We start from the raw sequence: 22,271 nt of genomic DNA on the forward strand, positions 1-22,271 counted from the left end.
TATGCATCCGTTCACCTGCAGTCGCTCTAATTGTGTTAAATGAGTATTCCAATGCCAAGAGTCGCCCATTTCTCCCCCCCGTAAAGATATAATTTTTCTAATTCTCATTATCATTTGACTCAGTGAAGAATTTGGTCCCACAATTATGACAGGAACAGTAAATAATAGTAAGACTGCTGATCATACAGATTAAAAAAAAAACAACTATCCAACACCATTTTATGCCCCACCTAACTAAAATCTCCGCAAAGAATGAAGAAAACAAAAGAAAAAAGTCGTAGTGGAAGAAGTATTTGGCAGCATTTTTATATTTTCACATTTTATTACCATAGGAAGGCATGCATAGTGCAAGTGTTATCTGAAATCATACTGGCGTTATCTAGTGCTTCATGTATCTTACCGTTAGTTTCGTTTCTAATTAATACCATGCAAATAATACACAAAAGCCCTTTAGTTTGTTTTTTTTCCCCCTTGTTGAATCATATAAAGAAAAAAAAAAAAGTCAACTCCTCTTTGAGGTTACGATACGGCATTGTAAGTGCAGGTAGAGGACAGTCCTGTCCAGATTCTTCCCAAAGAGGAAAACGGGGGGCTTCATTGTATGTGCAGATGGTTCTTGGCTCCGACTTGGCACGAGTCATTCTAAGATGGCGACAGCCAGCCAGCCCGGGGTGGGTCTGTAACCGTTAGCCATCGAGCGCTCTGTGTAACTGAGCGTCTGCAGGTCTGTCCTGCTGCTGCTGCTGCTGCGTGTCTTTCTTGTAAAACTCCTGAATTGTCCGGATAGTGTGCACCATGTCCAGGGGATACCGAGCTTGCAGCTCTTCGTTTGCTACATAATAGGTGTCCATAAATGCTGAAAAGTAGCGGCCGATTTCAGGATGTCCCATTTCCAGGGGTGAAGGATGAAGCTCCAGGTTTTCTACGAAAAACGAAAATTAGCAGCAGATAACTTGAAAGTCAAAGTCTATCTTCTCAGCCTTTACTGGCAATACAACAGCTTCAAACTTCATGAAGAGAAACCTTTCAGATGTCCCTTCTTTTGACTTGTGGTGTACAGACTAGAATTTATGTAAGAGCAAATACGGACCCCATATAGACCTACACATATAATTTATAGGTGTACACACACACACACACACACACACACACACACACACACACAGTAGATTCAGGACGTTTTCAGACTTTTCACAATGTTGTTCTAGCCTTATGTCACTGTGAGTTATCTTTAGCACGAGTATTCAGACCCTTTGCTATGACATGTGTGGCTCAGGTGTCTCCCACTCTATATGACCATCGTGGAGAGGTTTCTACACCTCATTTGGAGTGGGCAATTCATTTGACTGGACGTGATTAGGTCAGTCAAACGCCTGTCTATAGAAGGACCCACAGAGGAGCAAAAGCAAGCCGTGAGGTTGAAGGAATTGCTTGAAGAGCTCAAAGACAGGGTTGTGTTAAGGTACAGATATGGGGAAGGCCACAAAGAAATTACTGCAGCATTGAAGGATCTCAAGAGCACAGAGGCCTCCATGATTCTTAAATGGAAGAAATTCAGAACTTTTCCTACAGTTGACCACCCAGCAGAAATGAGCAAATGTGGGAGTAGGGCCACAGGTAAGACAGGTGTGACCAAGAACCCAATGATCACTCTGGCTAAGCTCCAGAGAACGTACGTGGAGATGGAAAAAGTTCTAGAAGGACAACCATCACTGCAACACTTTGTGACAGTGTGGCCAAACATCTGCCTCGTTTCAGTAAAAGACGCATAGAAGAAAAAAAAAAAAAGGCACCTGAAGGACTCTCAGACTGAGAAAGAAGACTGTCTGGTCTGGTGAGACTATGATTTGCATCTTGTGTGGAGGAGACCTGTGCAGTGCCATTCCAACAGTGAACAATGAGCATCACGCTGTGGGGCTGTTTTTCCAGCGACAGGGACTGGGGGACTAGTCAGGGTTGAGGGGGAGCCAAACAGCACAAAGTACAGAGATATCCTTAATGCTTTAGAGTCCCTTGGGCTTCAGACCAGGCCAAAGGTTCAACTCTGGGCATATCCAAAAATGGCCAAGGTTGAACGGACTTGAAAATAGCCGTCCACCGTTGGTTTACAGCCAACCTGACTATCCCTGGCCTATTCTCAATAGAAATTTTCACTGAGTCATTACAAGAAACAACAGACCTGAACAAACTACTAGAATACTCAAAAACAAACGATCAAGATGGCCAATTTGCTCTGGTCACATGTGACCCAGCATCCCTTTAGTTTCCCATCACGTTCTAAGATTAGAAACACTGCTTAAGCATCCTGCTGGACAGCGTGTGTGCCAAGGTTATTATAGTTAACGAAAACTAAAATCAAAACTGAAACTATTATTAAAAAAACATTTTCGTAAACTGAAATAAAATAATTAACAAAACCAAAATGAACAACTAAAACTAAACAAAACTATTAAAGTAGCTGGAAAGACTAACTGAAATAAAATAATAATTTACTAAAATATTTTTAGTTTTCGTTTTTGAATTAATATTCTTGCTGTTAGTCTTTAACCCTTGTAAGTTTTAACTCTAAAACAGAAAGTCATCCACCACGTGCCGCCCGCATATATTCATCCAGTGAACGGCGGCTGGTGACTGAGGGCGGCTGTTCACACAGCATTTGCGGTGACAGAGCAAGCTGAGTGCGGGTGCGTAAAGCGTGAGAAATAGAAAGCGATTTCCATGCCGCCTTTCTTTGTGCTTGTTGTATCATCAAGATGTAATTCAAATGGCTGAAATCAGAATGTGCTGGTCAACAAAACGTTTACCATATGGACAGAAAAATCACGAGTGAGTAATGTTTCAGTTTATTTCTCAGGTGTCTGCTTTTTGTTAACAGCAATTCACCTGCCACTTTGCACAGGAGAAATCGTTTTTACTTTCTCATATACGAAGTATAGTAATCATGAAAAAATTCGACTTCGATATTTTGATGAGTCTTGACGTTATAGACTAACCAGTGTCCAACAATACTGTTTTTTGGAATTGTGTGTGTACGCGCACGCATGTATGTCTGTGTCTGCCTGTGTGTATAAACACAATAACTCAAAAACTCAACTAGATAGATGGATGAAATTCGGCATGTGGATGTTACACCACAATTATAGATCTGTATTAACTTTTGGGCCAAATCCATCACCCGGAAGTGGTACTTTACCTGAACACAGACTCTGCAGCTGTATGAAAAAAAAAAAGCGAGTATGATTTTTTCAACTTTACTTTTATAATAATTGTTCAATATATAATTAATTTGATTTGTTGTTGATGGTTCCTTAATGTACATAATATAAAAATAATCATTGTCTTGCGGTTTACCCCTCAAATATCCATCCCCATATCTGAGCATACAAGAAAGCTGAGGGGAGTCCACTCCCGGTTTTTGATAATAAAACGACACTGATCGAGAGACTGACTAGGTCATCGTACAAGATCAGCATATTGTTGCTGACCAATTACTTTTGCTTTAAAAACATTGTTTAACAACGAAGCGATACAAACAAAGGTAGAGAGTCTGACAAGTGATGAAAAACTAAACATACTAATGGGTTTTTGTATTTATTCCATATTTATTAATTTATCTTTTTTAGTTCATATTCACAACTCAAAATACCTGATATTGTGAATCTAATCCATTAGCAGAATTATATTTTAAAATATTTGTCTCCCTTTTTTCAATGTTTTTCTCTCTCAAAATAGATAGTTGAAATATCATATTCTTTTTGTTCTTAACATCAGCCATATCATACATATTGCATACCAGGGATTTATCCTGCCTTCAATCCAAACCTGCTGCGGTAGGCTCCAGATTTCCTGCAATCCTACTCTGGATAAACAGGTTTAGGTAATGTATATGTTGTTCTTAATCTCAGACGCTGTCTCTGTTGCTTTATGCCTGTCCGTACTCCTATTACCTGCTCTTACTCTGCTCATTATCGGTTTACTGTCCTTTATGGTGGTCTGTTCACGACTCGCTGTCCCTAACCTTGACACTAATGCTTGTTGTTCTTTGTTTCCCTCAATACAGCTAGGTGGGGTCTGCACACTCATTCAAGTCTAAGAGCCCTGTTCTTCCTAAGCCCCTGTGATTTTCATGAGAAAATATTTTAAAAATTATAAAATTGTGTAAAATTGTTCATATTCAGTGTCTAGTTTGATTATGCTTGTTTTTATCAGACAAAAACAAAACCAGATAGTAAACCAGGCAGTGTAGTAAGCTTCCACTAGCATTAAACTCGTATCCAAATCTGTTAAGTGTACAGTTCTGTCTGATTGTGACACAAAACTAACTCCGTAGGCGCTCCATGCCATAATTACTAAAACTAAAACTGAAACTAATATATATAAAAATAAAATAGAAATGTCTTTGTGAAATAAAAACTAAACTAAAACTAAAAATACACGACGAAGGAAAACTAAAACTAAACTGAATTTCCAAGTAAGATCAGAAAAAATATAGAAATAAAAACTAATATAAAAAGGCAAAACTATAATAACCTTGGTGTGTGCCATGCGGACCATCACGTCACCGCCTGATTACATTACAGCTTTAGTCATTGTCTAACACAGAAGTATAAATAAAAAGTTTCTCAGCCGGCTTATTACCAATTTAAAGCATATTATGAAGTTAATAAGAGCTTAGGTAAATCATGGTTGCAAATTTCTGAAATGTTGGTCAAATTTCACGTGCACAATCCGGGAACAGCAGAGGTGTCTGGGCTGTGTCAAACGCATTCTCTGCGCCAACCAATGACAGGCCCCTGACTGAATGAGTAAGCACTTTGCTCTGGTCTGAGTTGTGAGCGTCATTAGAGTTCTCACAAAGAGCCAGGATTAAGTGGTGACATTTGCAATGTGCCACTGCAGCAGATTATGAACTCTTTATAAATAAGACTCAAGCTCAAGGAGGGTGGCACAGTGAATAACAATGCTGCCCAACCCAGACTGGTCACTGTTGGCTTGAAGCTGTAATGTTCTTACCATACTGTGAATTAGTATGGAGCTTCTTTTGTAAATTAATAAAATATCTTGGCATATTTTTTTTTCCTGTTGCATATCGCAGGGATCAAATTAAATTGGGCCTGAATAAACTAGGCCATCACAGTTTTCTGCGTGTTCCAACTGTCTGTAAAGTGACCCACTCTGAAATATGCCAATAAATAAATGTATAACTGCATCAACAGCACCCCGCCATCCCTGTTAAGGGGCAAACTCAGAGATGTACAGGTGGATGAGCCTGTGGTGTCCTCGGTAATGGACTACCTGTCCAGAAGGCCACAATGTGTAAAGCTCAAGGACTGGGGTGCCACAAGGAACAGTCCGGTCTCCTTTTCTCTGGACACCTCTTAATTATAACAGCAGATCATGTCACTTGCAGAAATTCTCAGATGATTCTGCACTTTTGGGGTACATCAATTAGTGGTATGTATCTTTGAGAAACTTTGAGAATGAAAAAAACAAAGGAATTGGTTATTCACCTTCACCACCCCAAACAGCCTCTATGTCCGGCCACTATTCATGGAGTGGATGTTGAGGTGGTTCACTCCTACAAGTACATGACAAGTTGGACTGGTCACATAACACAGAAGAACTATACAGGTGCTGGTCATAAAATTAGAATATCATGACAAAGTTGATTTATTTCAGTAATTCCATTCAAAAAGTGAAACTTGTATATTAGATTCATTCATTACACACAGACTGATGTATTTCAAATGTTTATTTCTTTTAATGTTGATGATTATAACTGACAACTAATGAAAGTCCCAAATTCAGTATCTCGGAAAATTAGAATATTGTGAAAAGGTTCAGTATTGAAGACCCCTGGTGCCACACTCTAATCAGCTAATTAACTCATAACACCTGGAAAAGCCTTTAAATGGTCTCTCAGTCTAGTTCTGTAGGCTACACAATCATGGGGAAGACTGCTGACTTGACAGTTGTCCAAAAGACGACCATTGACACCTTGCACAAGGAGGGCAAGACACAAAAGGTCATTGCTAAAGAGGCTGGCTGTTCACAGAGCTCTGTGTCCAAGCACATTAATAAAGAGGAGAAGGGAAGGACAAGATGTGGTAGAAAAAAGTGTACAAGCAATAGGGATAACCGCACCCTGGAGAGGATTGTGAAACAAAACCCATTGAAAAATGTGGGGGAGATTCACAAAGAGTGGACTGCAGCTGGAGTCAGTGCTTCAAGAACCACCACGCACAGACGTATGCAAGACATGGGTTTCAGCTGTCGCATTCCTTGTGTCAAGCCACTCTTGAACAAGAGACAGCGTCAGAAGCGTCTCGCCTGGGCTAAAGACAAAAAGGACTGGACTGCTGCTGAGTGGTCCAAAGTTATGTTCTCTGATGAAAGTAAATTTTACATTTCCTTTGGAAATCAAGGTCCCAGAGTCTGCAGGAAGAGAGGAGAGGCACAGAATCCACATTGCGTGAGGTCCAGTGTAAAGTTTCCACAGTCAGTGATGGTTTGGGGTGCCATGTCATCTGCTGGTTTTGGTCCATTGTGTTTTCTGAGGTCCAAGGTCAACGCAGCCGTCTACCAGGAAGTTTTAGAGCACTTCATGCTTCCTGCTGCTGACGAACTTTATGGAGATGCAGATTTCATTTTCCAACAGGACCTGGCACCTGCACACAGTGCCAAAGCTACCAGTACCTGGTTTAAGGACCATGGTATCCCTGTTCTTGATTGGCCAGCAAACTCGCCTGACCTTAACCCCATAGAAAATCTATGGGGTATTGTGAAGAGGAAGATGCAATACACCAGACCCAACAATTCAGAAGAGCTGAAGGCCACTATCAGAGCAACATGGGCTCTCATAACACCTGAGCAGTGCCACAGACTGATCGACTCCATGCCACGCCGCATTGCTGCAGTAATCCAGGCCAAAGGAGCCCCAACTAAATATTGAGTGCTGTACATGCTCATACTTTTCATGTTCATACCTTTCAGTTGGCCAACATTTCTAAAAATCCTTTTTTTGCATTGGTCTTAATTGATATTCTAATTTTCCGAGATACTGAATTTGGGACTTTCATTAGTTGTCAGATGTAATCATCAACATTAAAAGAAATAAACATTTGAAATACATCAGTCTGTGTGTAATGAATGAATCTAATATACAAGTTTCACTTTTTGAATGGAATTACTAAAATAAATCAACTTTATCATGATATTCTAATTTTATGACCAGCACCTGTATATAACAAGGGCAGAGCAGGCTCTTTTTCCCTTAAGAGACTGTGTTCCTTTATTAATGCAAGTAATGATATCCTTTACATCTTTTAGAACTCTGATGGCCAGTGTGTTGTACTGGGCTGGAAACATCAATTCAAGAGGGGCCCACGGAATGAACAAACTGATTAAAAAGGCAGGCTCAGTTATGAGAGGCACTGTGGACCCCCTGGAGGTTGCAGCTAAGGAAAGAATTGAAACAAACTGAGTGTCATTATGACCAATGCTGCATGTTTTCATACCTGGTGGCATGGATTGTGGACTATCTTACAAACAGACCTCAGTATGGGCGTCTCGGGAACTGCAGGTCTGACTTTGTGGTCAGCAACACAGGAGCGCCTCAGGGGACTGTACTTTCTCCGGTCCTGTTCAGCCTATATACATCGGACTTCGGTCCTGCCACGTACAAAAGTTCGCTGATGACACTGCTATTGTGGGCTGCATCAGGAGTGGGCAGGAGGAGGAGTATAGGAACCTCATCAAGGACTTTGTTAAATGGTGCGACTCAAACCACCTACACCTGAACACCAGCAAAACCAAGGAGCTGGTGGTGGATTTTAGGAGGCCCAGGCCCCTCCTGGACCCCGTGATCATAAGAGGTGACTGTGTGCAGAGGGTGCAGACCTATAAATACCTGGGAGTGCAGCTGGATGATAATAAATTGGACTGGACTGCCAATACTGATTCTCTGTGCAAGAGGACAGAGCCGGTTATACTTCCTTAGAAGACTGGCATCCTTCAACATCTGCAATAAGATGCTGCAGATGTTCTATCAGACGGTTGTGGCAAGTGCCCTCTTCTACGCGATGGTCTGCTGGGGAGGCAGCATTAAGAAGAAGGACGCCTCACGCCTGGACAAACTGGTGAGGAAGGCAGGCTGTATTGTAGTCATGGAGCTGGACAGTTTGACATCCATGGCAGAGCGTCGGGGGCTCAGCAGGCTCGTATCAATTATGGAGAATCCACTGCATCCACTAAACAGTGTCATCTCCAGACAGAGGAGCAGCTTCAGCGACAGACTGCTGTCACTGTCCTGCTCCACTGACAGATTGAAGAGATTGTTCCTCCCCCAAACTATGCGACTCTTCAGTTCCACCCGGGGGGGTAAACGTTAACATTATTCAAAGTTATTGTCTGTTTTTACCTGCATTTTTATTACTCTTTAATTTAATATTGTTTTTGTATCAGTATGCTGCTGCTGGAGTATGTGAATTTCCCCTTGGGATTAATAAAGTATCTATCTATCTATCTATCTATCATCCTCTTCGACACACTAACACCAAGGACTTTCAGCCAACAAATTATTCAAGAAACGGTTCAGTCGGCTCCTTTATTCCAACAGCATTATGCCTGCATAAAGCCTCACAGTGCCTGTAAGAGCCATTTTCCTTGTTCTATAAGATTCATGAATGTTTATTTGATGACAATGCATAAACTATGGAAGGTTCCTATAACCCCCATGAATAGAATCGTTTTGGTATGTTCTTGCCATTTCTAATAGCTTGGAGTAAACATCACTGTTCAGTTAGTTAGTGTCAGCCTTGCCTTGTATAAGGTGTGGAGGCATACGGTTTTTAACCGTGACCGCACGTTATCGTGCCTAGGCACTTGCCTGTGCGCCAACTGGCTTAACAGCCTTTAAGAAATTAAGAACCTTTAAGTAGGAAAGAAGAAATTAAGAACCTTTAAGTATAAAAATACTAAAGTTTTTTCAAGAAAAGCTAAGTTTATAGAAGATTAATTTTTTCCTTTTTTTTTGCCTTTTATTCTACGTGTGTAATTATTTTTTTCTTTTATTCTTGTGTGGACTATTTACTTTTACCTTTCACTAAATACCTTTAAAACGAACTCTTGGACTCTGAGAATTCTTTTGACACGCGTCTTGCCTGTGCCTGATGACACCTTATATATTTTAGCAGCTACATTGCCTGTGACTGCCAAGTCAGAAGTTTTTTTCCTTTTTAATTTTCTTTCTTTATAGGCAATCTGGTGTGTGTTCACACCATAGTGTAGTGTGTGTATATTTATCTATCTATTTATTTATTTAATGAGCTTCTGTAAAAAGCCAAAATTTCCCCCTGGGGACAAGAAAGAAAGATTCTGTTTATCTACACAATTTGTTTTCCTCTTTAACACTAGAATTACCAAAGCCTACGAAAAAACTCGTAAATCCAGTTCACCTTAAATCCCTTCGCACCTCTCCATCAGCATCTTTTGTCTTGTAAATGTGTCCATAAGCAGTAAGCAGCCTGCTATCACATCCCCCCCCCAACGTCACACAAGGTTTTCTCAGCTCAAGTCTGTTTACCTGCGTGTCAGTTGCTAAGAGTTGTATAGACTAGAGTAAATACTATATCATAATTTGGAATACATGCATTTCATGTGTGTTCCATGTCCACAACAATCTATGTAAACACATCGTTAAAACAGAAACGTTTTTCATGTTTTGGTACTAATTGACAAAATGTAGACATGAAGCATATAATGTGTGAAGCCTGAAGTCCAAATATCAAATAAACACTTTTACAAAAAGTACAAGTATAACTAAATAAGTGCAGTTTTATTCAAGTCCTCACTACACTTGCTTTGGTGGTGTAATGGTAAGAACTGCCATCTGCTAATCAAAGGGTCACGAGTTCGACTCCAAACAACTCCGCTTTGAGAAGTGAGCTGCTCTTATTCTTACTATTTTAGAATAAAAACACATATTTGATTTGAGTCTGTAACAGCCGGTGTAAATGTACGGTATTTGTAAAGGTTAGCGTTATACTTTTTTTTTATTCAGTTTATTCTCCCAGTTACGGTCACACTCCTTCCTCATCTGACACTGCTGTTTTCCCATAAAGACGCGCTATAGCAGAGGTGAACTCAGATGATGACGAGGGTTCTACATCGGAGAAAGAATGCACGGCACACTTTGCCGTCGCTGTACATTGTATATGTACACAGGAAGCTCTGCAGTCTACTTGTGACTTTACGCTATAGGAAGATAAGTAAATAAATCAAGGTAAATAACATTCGATCTGGCTTTTACATACAAAGTACAGCGACAGGAGGAGAAGAGGAAGTTAAAGAGAGTGGAACTGAGGGTAGGAACTTTGAATGTTGGCAGTATGACTGGTAAGGGGAGAGAGTTAGCAGATGTGATGGAGAGAAGGAAGGTTGATATATTGTGCATGCAAGAGACTAAATGGAAGAAGAGTAAGGCCGGGTGGATTGGAGGTGGATTCAAATTGTTCTATCATGGTGTGGATAGGAGGAGAAATGGAGTAGGGGTTATTCTGAAGGAACAGTATGTTAAGAGTGTTTTGGAGGTGAAAAGAGTGTCAGACAGAGTGATGATTATGAAGTTGGAAATTGGAGGTGTGATGATAAATGTTGTTAGTGCATATGCCCCGCAAGTTTGGTGTGCAATGAATGAAAAAGAAGACTTTTGGAGTGAGTTGGATGAAGTGATGAACAGTGTACCCAAGGGACAGAAAGTGGTGATTGGAACGGATTTCAATGGGCATGTTGGTGAAGGGAACAGAGGAGACGAGAAGGTGACGGGTAGGTATGGTGTCAAGGAGAGGAATGAAGAAGGTCAGAGGATAGTGGATTTTGCCAAAAGGATGGATATGGCTGTGGTGAATACGTATTTTAAGAAGAGGGAGGAACATAGGTTGACATACAAGAGTGGAGGAAGATGCACACAGGTAGATTACATCCTATGCAGAAGAGTCAATCTGAAGGAGATTGAAGACTGCAAAATGGTGGCAGGGGAAAGTGTAGTTAAGCAGCATAGGATGGTGCTCTTTTGGATGAAGTTGGAGATCAAGAAGAGGAAGAGAGTGAGGGCAGAGCCAAGGATCAAATGGTGGAAGTTGAAAAAGGAAGACTGCAGGGTTGAGTTTAGGGAGGAGGTGAGACAGGCACTGGGTCTCAGTGAAGAATTACCAGACAGCTGGGAAACTACAGCAGATGTAGTAAGGGTGACAGCAAGAAGGGTGCTTGGCGTGACATCTGGACATAGGAAGGAGGGAGAGGAAACCTGGTGGTGGAATGGGGAAGTACAGGAGAGTATACAGAGGAAGAGGATGGCAAAGAAGAAGTGGGATAGTCAGAAAGATGCAGAAAGTAGACATGAGTACAAGGAGATAAGGCGCAAGGTGAAGAGAGAGGCAGTGAAGGCTAAAGAAAAGGCGTATGATGAGTTGTATGAGAGGTTGGACACTAAGGAGGGAGAAAAGGACCTGTACCGATCTGCTAGACAGAGGGACCAAGCTGGGAAAGATGTGCAGCAGGTTAGGGTAATAAAGGATAAAGGTGGAAACGTACTTACAAGCGAGGAGAGTGTGTTGAGCAGATGGAAAGAGTACTTTGAGAGGCTGATGAATGAAGAGAACGAGGGAGAGAAGAGGTTGGATGATGTGGAGATAGTGAATCAGGAAGTGCAACGGATTAGCAAGGAGGAAGCAAGGACAGCTATGAAGAGGATGAAGAATGGAAAAGCCGTTGGTGCAGATGACATACCTATGGAAGCATGGAGGTGTTTAGGAGAGATGGCAGTGGAGTTTTTAACCAGATTGTTTAATGGAATCTTGGAAAGTGAGAGGATGTCTGAGGAGTGGAGAAGAAGTGTACCGGTGCCGATATTTAAGAATAAGGGGGATGTGCAGGACTGTAGTAACTACAGGGGGATAAAAGTGATGAGCCACAGCATGAAGTTATGGGAAAAAGTAGTGTAAGCTAGGTTAAGAAGTGGGGTGATGATTAGTGAGCAGCAATATTGTTTCATGCCAAGCTATGTTTGCTCTGAGGGTGTTAATGGAGAAGTATAGAGAAGGCCAGAAGGAGTTAAATAATAATAATAATAATTCATTACATTTATATAGCGCTTTTCTCAGTACTCAAAGCGCTATCCACACAGGGAGGAACTGGGAAGTGAACCCACAATCTGCCACAGTCTCCTTACTGCAAAGCAGCAGCTCTACCACTGCGCCACCTGTGAGGACTGCATTGCGTCTTTGTGGACCTGGAGAAAGCATATGACAGGGTGCCTAGAGAGGAGCTGTGGTATTGTATGAGGAATTCGGGAGTGGCAGAGAAGTATGTAAGAGTCGTATAGGATATGTACAAGGAAAGTGTGACAGTGGTGAGGTCTGCGGTAGGAGTGATGGATGCATTCAAGATGGAGGTGGGATTACATCAGGGATCGGCTCTGAGCCCTTTCTTATTTGCAATGGTGATGGACAGGTTGACTGATGAGATTAGACAGGAGTCCCCGTGGACTATGATGTTTGCTGACGACATTGTGATCTGTACCGATAGTAGGGAGCAGATTGAGGAGACCCTGGAGAGGTGGAGATATGCTTTAGAGAGGAGAGGAATGAATGTCAGTAGGAACAAGACAGAATACATGTGTGTAAATGAGAGAGAGGTCAGTGGAATGGTGAGGATGCAAGGAAGAGAGTTGGCGAAGGTGGATGAGTTTAAATACTTGGGATCAACAGTACAGAGTAATGAGGATTGTGGAAGAGAGGTGAAAAAGAGAGTGCAGGCAGGGTGGAGGAGTAATTTGTGACAGACAGGTATCAGCAAGAGTGAAATGGAAGGTCTACAGGATGGTAGTGAGACCAGCTATGTTATATGGGTTGGAGACGGTGGCACTGACCAGAAAGCAGGAGACAGAGCTGGAGGTGGCAGAGTTAAAGATGCTAAGATTTGCATTGGGTGTGATGAGGATGGATAGGATTAGAAATAAGTACATTAGAGGGTCAGCTCAAGTTGGACCGTTGGGAGACAAAGTCAGAGAGGCAAGATTGCGTTGGTTTGGACATGTGCAGAGGAGAGTTGCTAAGTATATTGGGAGAAGGATGCTAAGGATAGAGCTGCCAGTTAAGAGAAAAAGAGGAAGGCCTAAGAGAAGGTTTATGGATGTGGTGAGAGAGGACATGCAGGTGATGGGTGTAACAGAACAAGATGCAGAAGACAGAAAGATATGGAGAAGATGATCCGCTGTGGCAACCTGTAACGGGAGCAGCCAAAAGAAGAAGAAGAGGTCTTTTAAGTGTGTCTGAGGGCTAGGGAAGCGTGTGCCAACTATGGTGGACTGAATATTGTGGCCAAAACTATGACCTGAAATGTGAAGAAGCAGTGCTAACCACCAAGCACCATGTTACTCCAAGATAAAATCAAAAGAAGGTGGCAACAGGAGCAGGAAGCATTAAGTCAAGGGGGTCTGGCCACTACATATACACCTTAGATAACAGTGAGAAAGCTTAATAACAGAACAGCAAAATGTATTGTGGATAATGGGAACAGGAAGCATGAATTCACCGAAGCTTGGCTCCCACAAGCCCACTGCACATACAAATTACAGAAAACCAGAGGGACAGACAAGGGACCCAACAGGGGGCTGGAAATCATTATGGATTCATTCAGTTTTATAAATGTCAGACTGACTCCTGCCTGCAGCAGTGAAAGCTCACTCACACAGTAGCCTAGAAGGCTGACAACACTACTTCCTACTGAGCAAGCTCGTGGGTTAAATCCAGCCTTGTGACCCAGAACCCTATGGAGTCAGACTAATGTGCACCCCAGGTAGTTGCTGCTCACCATGCATTCCTGCTGCTGGCAGTGACTGCTGCTATCATCACCTTGTAAGTCTGACTGGGTCACTGAGGTTGGAAAAACTCTCTCCAGACATCCATCAGATTGCCACCACCAGGCTATGGCTGCTGCTATGGGCGGCTCACTGATGAACATGTGCTGGTGATTCGGTAGGCCTGAACCAGGTGGATGGTAAGGACGGAATGGAGATGGTGAATCCAGTATAGGTTGGAACAGTTCTGAGATGTCACGCTGGCCTCGGACAACATCATGAGGAACACGGGGTGGGGGGCATGTCAACTTTGCCTAATCCCGCCACACAACAAACAAATTCACTGCAAAAAACGTTTTGATAAATTGACGATTGACACTACTGTCAAGTGAGCAGCTCTTGGCAGAAGGCCCTTACGAGTCTGTGTTAAAGTATGAACTGCAACAAAGTGTGAAAGACCAATCAACACTGTTGGGGCCATTTGATTGTTAATTGTTGTCCATAAATATGTTATATTTAGTTAATATGGGCACAGAATAAATTTTCTTTTACCCTGGAACCCAATATGTTATGTGGCTTTAGTCCGAGAATAAATTAAACAATTAGGATTTAAAACATGCAAAGATTCAGAAAATGCCAAGAACAATTTTAATTAAATATGTAATTTATTTTAAATTATGTTTCTATAAGATTATACTTACATTTTGTCTTTTGCAATTTATATTTCACATTTTGCACGACTTAATACACATACACACACACACCCATTCAAACTATAACTCCTACCTTGGGCAGCATAGCGACATGTGCCATCCTGGACTAGTACATTGTAGAATGGTTGACCAGCTCCATTAGGTAATTGGTGGACCCTCATAGTGGTAATCCACTCCACACCCATCGTGCAGTTTGGATCCCAGCCATAAATCACACAGTTGTACCCAGATCTACAGAGAAGTCAAACAGAAGTCAAAGCTGTTGAAATCCTGTTTCTGAATTTTCTAGGAAAATCAAATTTTGCACTTTACTGTGTGCACTTAAAGAATACTAAATGTTTAAACAACAACAACAAACCTCAAGGAATAAAAAGGTTACAAAACATCATGGGGGTGATCCAGCAACATACAGTACAGGTATACAGGCCTGCTAAGACCATCTGGTGGATGTTTAGGGAACATGCGGTCTTGTGAAGTATACACTCTCTCCTCAAGTCCATGTTTTTTATTTTTGCATATTCTGGTTCTCCTGCCACACTACAAGAAATGGACATGCAAAGCATGATTTATGTGACCATCAGTGTGGATATGTGCCTGAGAAGGCCTTGCTCTACACTGTGGGAGGTCTTGCCTTGCATTTGACACTGCTAGGATAGGCTCCTGAGACTTGTAAATGGATTAAGAACTTGAAAATCTAATTAGATTTTTCATAGATCAAGGACAAAAGTATAAATACGTATTTATTGATTGATTGGCCGTATTATTTGTCCCATGAGTCTGTAGCCTTGTTTTGTGTGTTTCTGCTATTGTTGCATCTGGATTTCCCTTTAGGATTAATAAAGCTTATCTCATCTAATCCACTATCCTGTTAGGGAGAAACTTGCAGCAACTGATCATTATCTGTTTTGCCCAAGATGAAATTAACAAATTTTCCCAGTTTCCCTATTCTGTGTTTAGAATCTTAGGTTCTGCTTTGCATGGGACAGTGGGATCATTTTTGGTGCTTCTGCATAATGACTCCATGATACATAAATGGAATCCTAGCCTGCTCACAATTTAGAACATGCATGCCTTCTCCGAGACTCTGAGTTTTCTTCATGTGTTCTGGTTTTCCATCAAACGTGTCAATAATTAACCTAACATACATGTCTTAACTCTAAACATGCAGAGTATGAGCGAGGATGTGTGTGTGTGATTGAGTATGCCCCATGAAGAGTGGGTGATTCACCCCAAAGTTGAATCCTGCCTTAAGGTCAGTGCTACAAGGACAGGTTCTATCTTCACGTGACTCAAAACTTGAATAGCTATGTTCTGCAAAGTTGTGGATGAAGGCACCTGACAGGCCTACGGTGCATTGGGCTCACCATATCTCATAGCTGTCCTTGCAGCATGTATGCATTTTTCAGAAAATACACTGGAAGACCAGACCAGGTCAGCCCAACTTTGCATGTTGCTACCAAAAGAAAAAGCAGAGTGAAAATATTTGCAAATGTGCAAGGACATTTGGGCTTATAAATGTACACTATATAAAGAAGAAATTAAAGTTATGTATTATGGGTGTAAATATGATGGGCCACCTTGAGGTCAAAAGCATTCTAAGCAAAGCGTATATCCATGACCATTATTGGGAAATGTGGTCAGCACGTTCAAGCATTCCCCTACTTGAATATTGTGTCAGTATATGCCATCTTCAAGGTTAATGTTTTTCTTCTTCTTGTTTCTTCATAGGTAGTCAATTATCTTCATTTTAAGCTTTGCAATTACTGTGTTAACACTCAGGAACAACATCATACTATAATTATTTGAGGGATAGCAACTTTCAGTCTAATTTCTCCTGGCAAAAGTAATATTACATGACCTTTACAGTAATGCAGGGTCAGCAATCATATTGCATTAGGATCTAATCAAAAGGTTTGCATGTAGGTCACTGAAGCTTTTTCAATATGTTCAAAGGTGGCTGAGGGAGGACTTCATGTAGAATTTGCCTTACTAACAGCAATTTGTAAATTGATAAACCATAATAGATGAAAAACAGCCTAAATTTGTTCTTGGGAACAGACCGCTCATGTACAGTATGAGGCACCTACAGTACATGCTTGGTGGGACACATGGTCTTGTTCACTCTAACACTGCTGCTCTTCTCTGAATCTACTATCTGACCTCTCCAAATCATCCAAGATGCAACTTTCTACCTGCTATATTCTTTTCTTCACCGTACTCATAACATACATATTTCATTTGTTCTTTAAAAGAATTCCCCATTTGTTAACAGGTGCAAGTTCAAAATTCCTATCCTAACCTAAAAATCCCTTCTATCTTGTCCCTCCGTGTATTTCCTAATGAAGCTTGGTCCTTCCTCAGCCTGCACACCTACTGTTTCTCCTATCCAGCCACATTAAAAAGATTTCTTGCCTTTTTTTTTTTTTTTTTTACCCCTGGGATGTACAATACTACCATTCCTCACTATACTGTTGTTCACTACTGACTGCAGATTTTCCAACCTCTCAAATGTTTCCTTTTCCAAGTTGCTTTGGGGGTGGTGGGGGGAGAAGAGGGAAACATTAAAAAATAAAAGACAATAACTTGTACATTCTCATTTTGGAAGAGTGCATCATCATTAAGCAGATATTGTTACTTATCAGCAAAGCCAATTACCAATTTCCCATAAATAATCATGTGAAAAAGTAAGTGCACCCCATGGGAATTGTTGCCCTTTTCGATGTATTTGAAAAGGCAAACATTAGATCTTCATGCAATATGCGCCAACACATAAAAGTGATATACTTCAACAAATGACAAAAAACAGACATGGTATATTCATCCTCATAATATAAATTTACAAAAATGCAGATTTGTGAGTATACCCCTAATAATGGTCACCACTTTATTGCACAGGTGGAACCTGGTCTTCTCTAAGGCACAGATATCTTGGATCTTAAGTTCTCTTTCCTATCGACATGTGTGGTGTTATGTCAAGATTACAAAAGGTTTGAAAGGCCCTCAGAAAGAAGGTTGTCGATGCCTTAAAAATACATTTAAGAAGATCACCAAATTATTTGAAATCATTCATTCCACTATAATGAAAATCATCCATGAGTGGCATAGATTTCAAACAACTGTTAATTTGTCCAGGACTGCCTGGCCCAGCAAATTCAGCCCAAGAGCTGACCATGTCATACTAAAAGAAGTTTTCAAGAACCCCAAAATCTTGTTGCAGGATCTGCAGATAACTTACAAAAGCTGGTGTCAAAATGCATGCATCTATAATCTGAAAGAGATTTCACAAACTTGACTTGCATGCTGAGTGTGCCATTAAAGTGGATTTGCGGTTAAAAAAGGGACATTAGAGCAAGATTACACTTTGCCATTGAACATCTACGCCAACACCAGGCCTGCTGTGACAATGTGGTCTGAACACATGAATCAAAGATAAGAAGTGTTTGGCCAAACTGAAGACAGCATTTTAGATGACTAACCCCCCCCCCCCCCCCCCCAATACAAACTGTAAAGTGTGGTGGTGGACATGTTAGTTTGGGGTTGCTTTGCTGCTTCAGGGCCTGGGCAGCTTGCAGTCATTAATCCAACTATGAATTCTGCATTATTTCAAAGTGTGCCTGAGAAGAATGTGAGGCCATTTGTCCAAAAGGTGAAGTTGAACCAGAAATTGACCTTCAGGGATGATAATGACCTGAAGAATGGTAGCAAATCTACCAAGAAATGGCTCAAACTGAAGGAACAGAGGGTTATGGACTGGCCTAGTCAAAGCCTTCATTTGAATCCCACTGAATATTTTTTTTGTTTTGAAATGGGCAAGAACATGCAAAAAAAAAAAAAAAAAACACATCTTACAAAACAATGAATTTTGTATGGCGGAGTGATCAACAATTTCACCAAAATTATTGTTGACTGCCTACAAGAAGTCATTTCTGCTAAAGGGGTCAATATCAGCTTCTGATGCCAAACACACTAAAAGCAAAAATATATTTGAATGTGACCATTATGTTCAATGCGTAATAGAGAATGACCTTCTCTGAACAAGATGTCCTCGGAATATTTGAGAGACAGTACTGGCCCACCTTTTATGTCTCATTATGAGTCCGACAGAATAAAGAACCTCCTGGTCAGTCCGGCTTTTCACTTCAGGCTCGGGTGGGTGTCTTTTGTGCTGAATGTGCTCCAGGGTATGTTGGACCAGGTAGCCCACGGCACCATGCTGGGATGGATCCAGTGCCTGAATGTGCTGCAGTATATCCAAAACCTAATGAAAACAATCCATAAGATGGTCACTAACATAGCACATCTTACACCATACAATGGTCAACTTGAGAAACATTTGGAAATCTAAGTACCTATAGACGTAAATACTAGTAGTAGCAGTAGTACTTTACATTTTATAAAATTCATATTTTATGTATTTTGTCAACAGCAGCATGTGAATACAATGTCACTGCTTAATTTAAGCTATTATTTTATGTATTTTGGCTTTAGTTGATGTAATACACATCATTCCTACAGTGTATAATAAAACTGAACGGCATTTGGACAATAAGCGCGTGTTCAGTTTTGCCAGGCCTATCCATCTTTTTCCAAGTATAACCAACTATAAATGTACAAATGACGATGAGTACTGAGTATCTGTGTGGGCAAAAACGAGAGAAGCCTGAAGAGTCAAGGACAAAATGTGACGAGCCAGAGGAAGCACCACAACATGTGGATCCAGTGCCTGATGAGACAGAGGAGGACCTGGGTCTGAAACCACTCCACAGAACCTAAAGCCACCAAGTGGTGCAACCATTGCCTCCAGAATGGACATGTGAGAAGATGAGAATCGGGTGGTCTCAGGCCTTGCAGACTAGCTGAATGGCAGACATGGTGTTGGAAGAAGTACCAGCTAAAGTGGATAAAAACACCATCAGGACTACTCAACACAGCACAAGACTGGCAGATGATGGTAGACTTAGGCAGGCAACTTAAGTTCTCACAGTACTGTACATTGCAAAGACCTCTTACAGACCGGACATACTCTAGGTATCTGGGACAACGGACAGTGTGGTCATGGTGGAGTTTACTATACCATAGAAGGAGTGTTTGCAAGAGGCTTTTGAGTAGAAGAGGAGCAAGTGTGAAGGCCTAGTGAGCAACTGCCACAGACAAGGTTTGAGGGGGAGGTTGATACCCACAGAAATTGGGTGAAGAGGCTTTGTAGGGCTGTCTCTCTCCACAGGGCATTTTCTGCACTCAGCATCACAGTGTTAAAAAAAAAGCCACCCACCTACAACATGCACAGAAGCTGCAGAGGAAGCCACTAGATGTCTCTGGATCAAGAGAGCAGATTTGTGGGATATTACTGCTGGGGCACAAGAAGAGGCTTGATCAACCTCAGCTAGGTGTGATATTTGAAAGACCTAAAACATTTAATGACCCCAGGTAACATCACAGATGATTTACTGATGCTAAGCTGGAGCACATGCATCACCACAACAACTTGCCACATGAAACTGTAATCGTAATTCCATTGACAATGAAAGAAATGTACAACCACTGAAGCATTTTGGCATATCACCAAATTATCCACTTTTATATTAAATTCCCTATACTTGATAATGGTAAAAAGCAATGCTTTTATTTATGTGTGATCTAGTGTGCAGGGCATACACAACAGAAGACATGCGAGTACCAAATCACAGTATTCCAAAACCAGAAGACTAAGAAAATTATTATTCCATAGCAAGCTAAATGAGCTGCAACTAAATATGATAAACCCACTGATGCCAAGTTCATCACAACTCTTAACAATGCAAAGGTGAAAGATGTCAAAAATATACTGAAGCTTTCAACAGAAGGACCGTAAAAAGTCACATCACAAGCTGAAAAATATCCAGTGATGAACCACTGTAGTTTTGGAACAAAGTACTTCAGAAGAATTAGATAAATCTCTTCAAAAGTAAATGCAAAGCGAAAGTAACAACCAGCAGATGACTACATTGATGAAACATGATAAGTGGAACGTCATAGTTTAGGCACACACGGAGCTGTCTCATTGTTCTTTGCCAATGATGTAGTTAGTGATTGGTAGCAACCGAATGACAGATGCAAAAATATGTTGTTTATTTATTACCAAGAAAATGTTGCCATGATCTTTGTCTGGCATTTTACACATTTAATACGAGAAGACATGGAATGATCCATGCTGCCAAAATTACAACAAAGCAGTTTATCAGAGTAAAAAAAAAACTAACATCTTAGCTTGGAAAAGAATTTAAAAAATAAATAAATAAGTAAATCAATCAATGTCTGATTTAAATCTAACTAAGCATGCATTTCACTTTCTGAAAAGGGAGAATAAAGCCAGAAACGTACCTGCTACAAAAGAAATCAGCAACTGAAAATGTCTGCAGCTAGAGTTTCATATTACAATCTTGAACCGTATAAGCAAAGAAACACACATTTACAGAATGTTATCATTCTGTACTTTTACCTCCAACTCATAAATGGAATGTTGGTTTTTCTTAAGTTTGTACTTTTTTATATTAAAACACAAAAAAACCCACAAACTTGGAGGCTACCTATTATTTTGTCATAGACAGTACTACATATTCTGCTGTTTGCAATAGATAATTTTAGTGGTGAATACATACAAGTAAATCTACACATGTTCATCAAAATCAGAATCACTTTATTGCCAGCATGTGAAACATACCAGAATTGACTTTTGATAGGTGCAAAACATGGGATACAAGACAACCCATTATTAACCTGACACTGCAATCCATGATACAAATACAATTTTCTTGAACAAAACAAACTTCAATAGTTAACTCAAATAAATAGAAAAACTATACAAAATAATATAGATATCAAAATAGTAGAAGCTGAGCAAATATGAAGTATTTACAAATAAACAAACAGCACAGTTACCAGTTACACGTTGCAAAACAGGAGTAATCCTATGCAAGTTTATTTAGGATCTGAATAATCTGAGGAAAGCAGCTGTGGAGAGCTCGGATCCCAATGCCTCCTCTGTGATGCCAATATTGTCTCTAAACACACTGGGCTTCCTGACTATGCCAGAAAACCCATTCCCATTTACCACTTTCCTTGACATACTTGCCTTCTGATATCATGGAAATGCATTGCGTTCAACTTGGCCTGTCTAGAAACACAAATACAGCCAGTAGAGATTGCTGTATCATGGTTGGGAAGTGATGAGCAACGTACTGCAAGTTGGTGTAAACTCTGGGCACCGGCCACTTTAAAAGAGTCACAGCATTTAATTGCAATTGTAAAGTTGTCTGTTCAGTATGGTGCAAGTTTCCCTTTGTGGTCTTTAACAGAATTTCTGTTTAAGTATATCACAATAGCATTGTGCTTGTTTTCCAGACTGTCTGAAGTAATGCTAACCTAAAGAATGAAACGTTTTACACTACAGATGCTTTGCATGGGGCAGCACTGTGGCAGAGGGTAGCACTGCTGCCTCACAGTAAGGAGATCAGGGTTCCTTCTGCATGGAATTTGCTTGTTCTCCCCATGTCAGCATAGGTTTTCTGCAAGTGCATTGGTTTCCACCCACTGTTCAAAAACATGCAAATTAGGTGTGTTGGCAATGATAAATTGTGTGTATTTGCCCCATGATGGAGTGGCATCCTGTCCAGGGTTTGTTCCTGCTTTGTACCCTATGCTAGCTGGGACAGGCTCCAATC

General features: G+C 40.8%; 1 protein-coding gene across 3 annotated transcripts in view; it reads right to left on the reverse strand.

Annotated features, from left to right (window-relative positions):
- Positions 1-292: 292 nt before the first annotated feature.
- Positions 293-22,271, reverse strand: part of fbxo21 (F-box protein 21) — a 38,829-nt gene continuing 16,850 nt past the window's right edge. For all 3 annotated transcript variants that reach the window (XM_028824590.2, XM_028824589.2, XM_028824588.2), the window contains exons 10-12: positions 18,648-18,829; positions 14,645-14,802; positions 293-922 (exon numbers count right to left, since the gene is read on the reverse strand). In XM_028824590.2, the coding sequence (XP_028680423.1) occupies positions 687-922; positions 14,645-14,802; positions 18,648-18,829 (576 nt within the window). In that variant the 3' untranslated portion in view covers positions 293-686. The remainder of the gene's footprint in view (positions 923-14,644; positions 14,803-18,647; positions 18,830-22,271) is intronic.

This window comes from Erpetoichthys calabaricus, chromosome 18, assembly GCF_900747795.2.
Source record: "Erpetoichthys calabaricus chromosome 18, fErpCal1.3, whole genome shotgun sequence".
Classification (NCBI taxonomy): domain Eukaryota; kingdom Metazoa; phylum Chordata; class Cladistia; order Polypteriformes; family Polypteridae; genus Erpetoichthys; species Erpetoichthys calabaricus.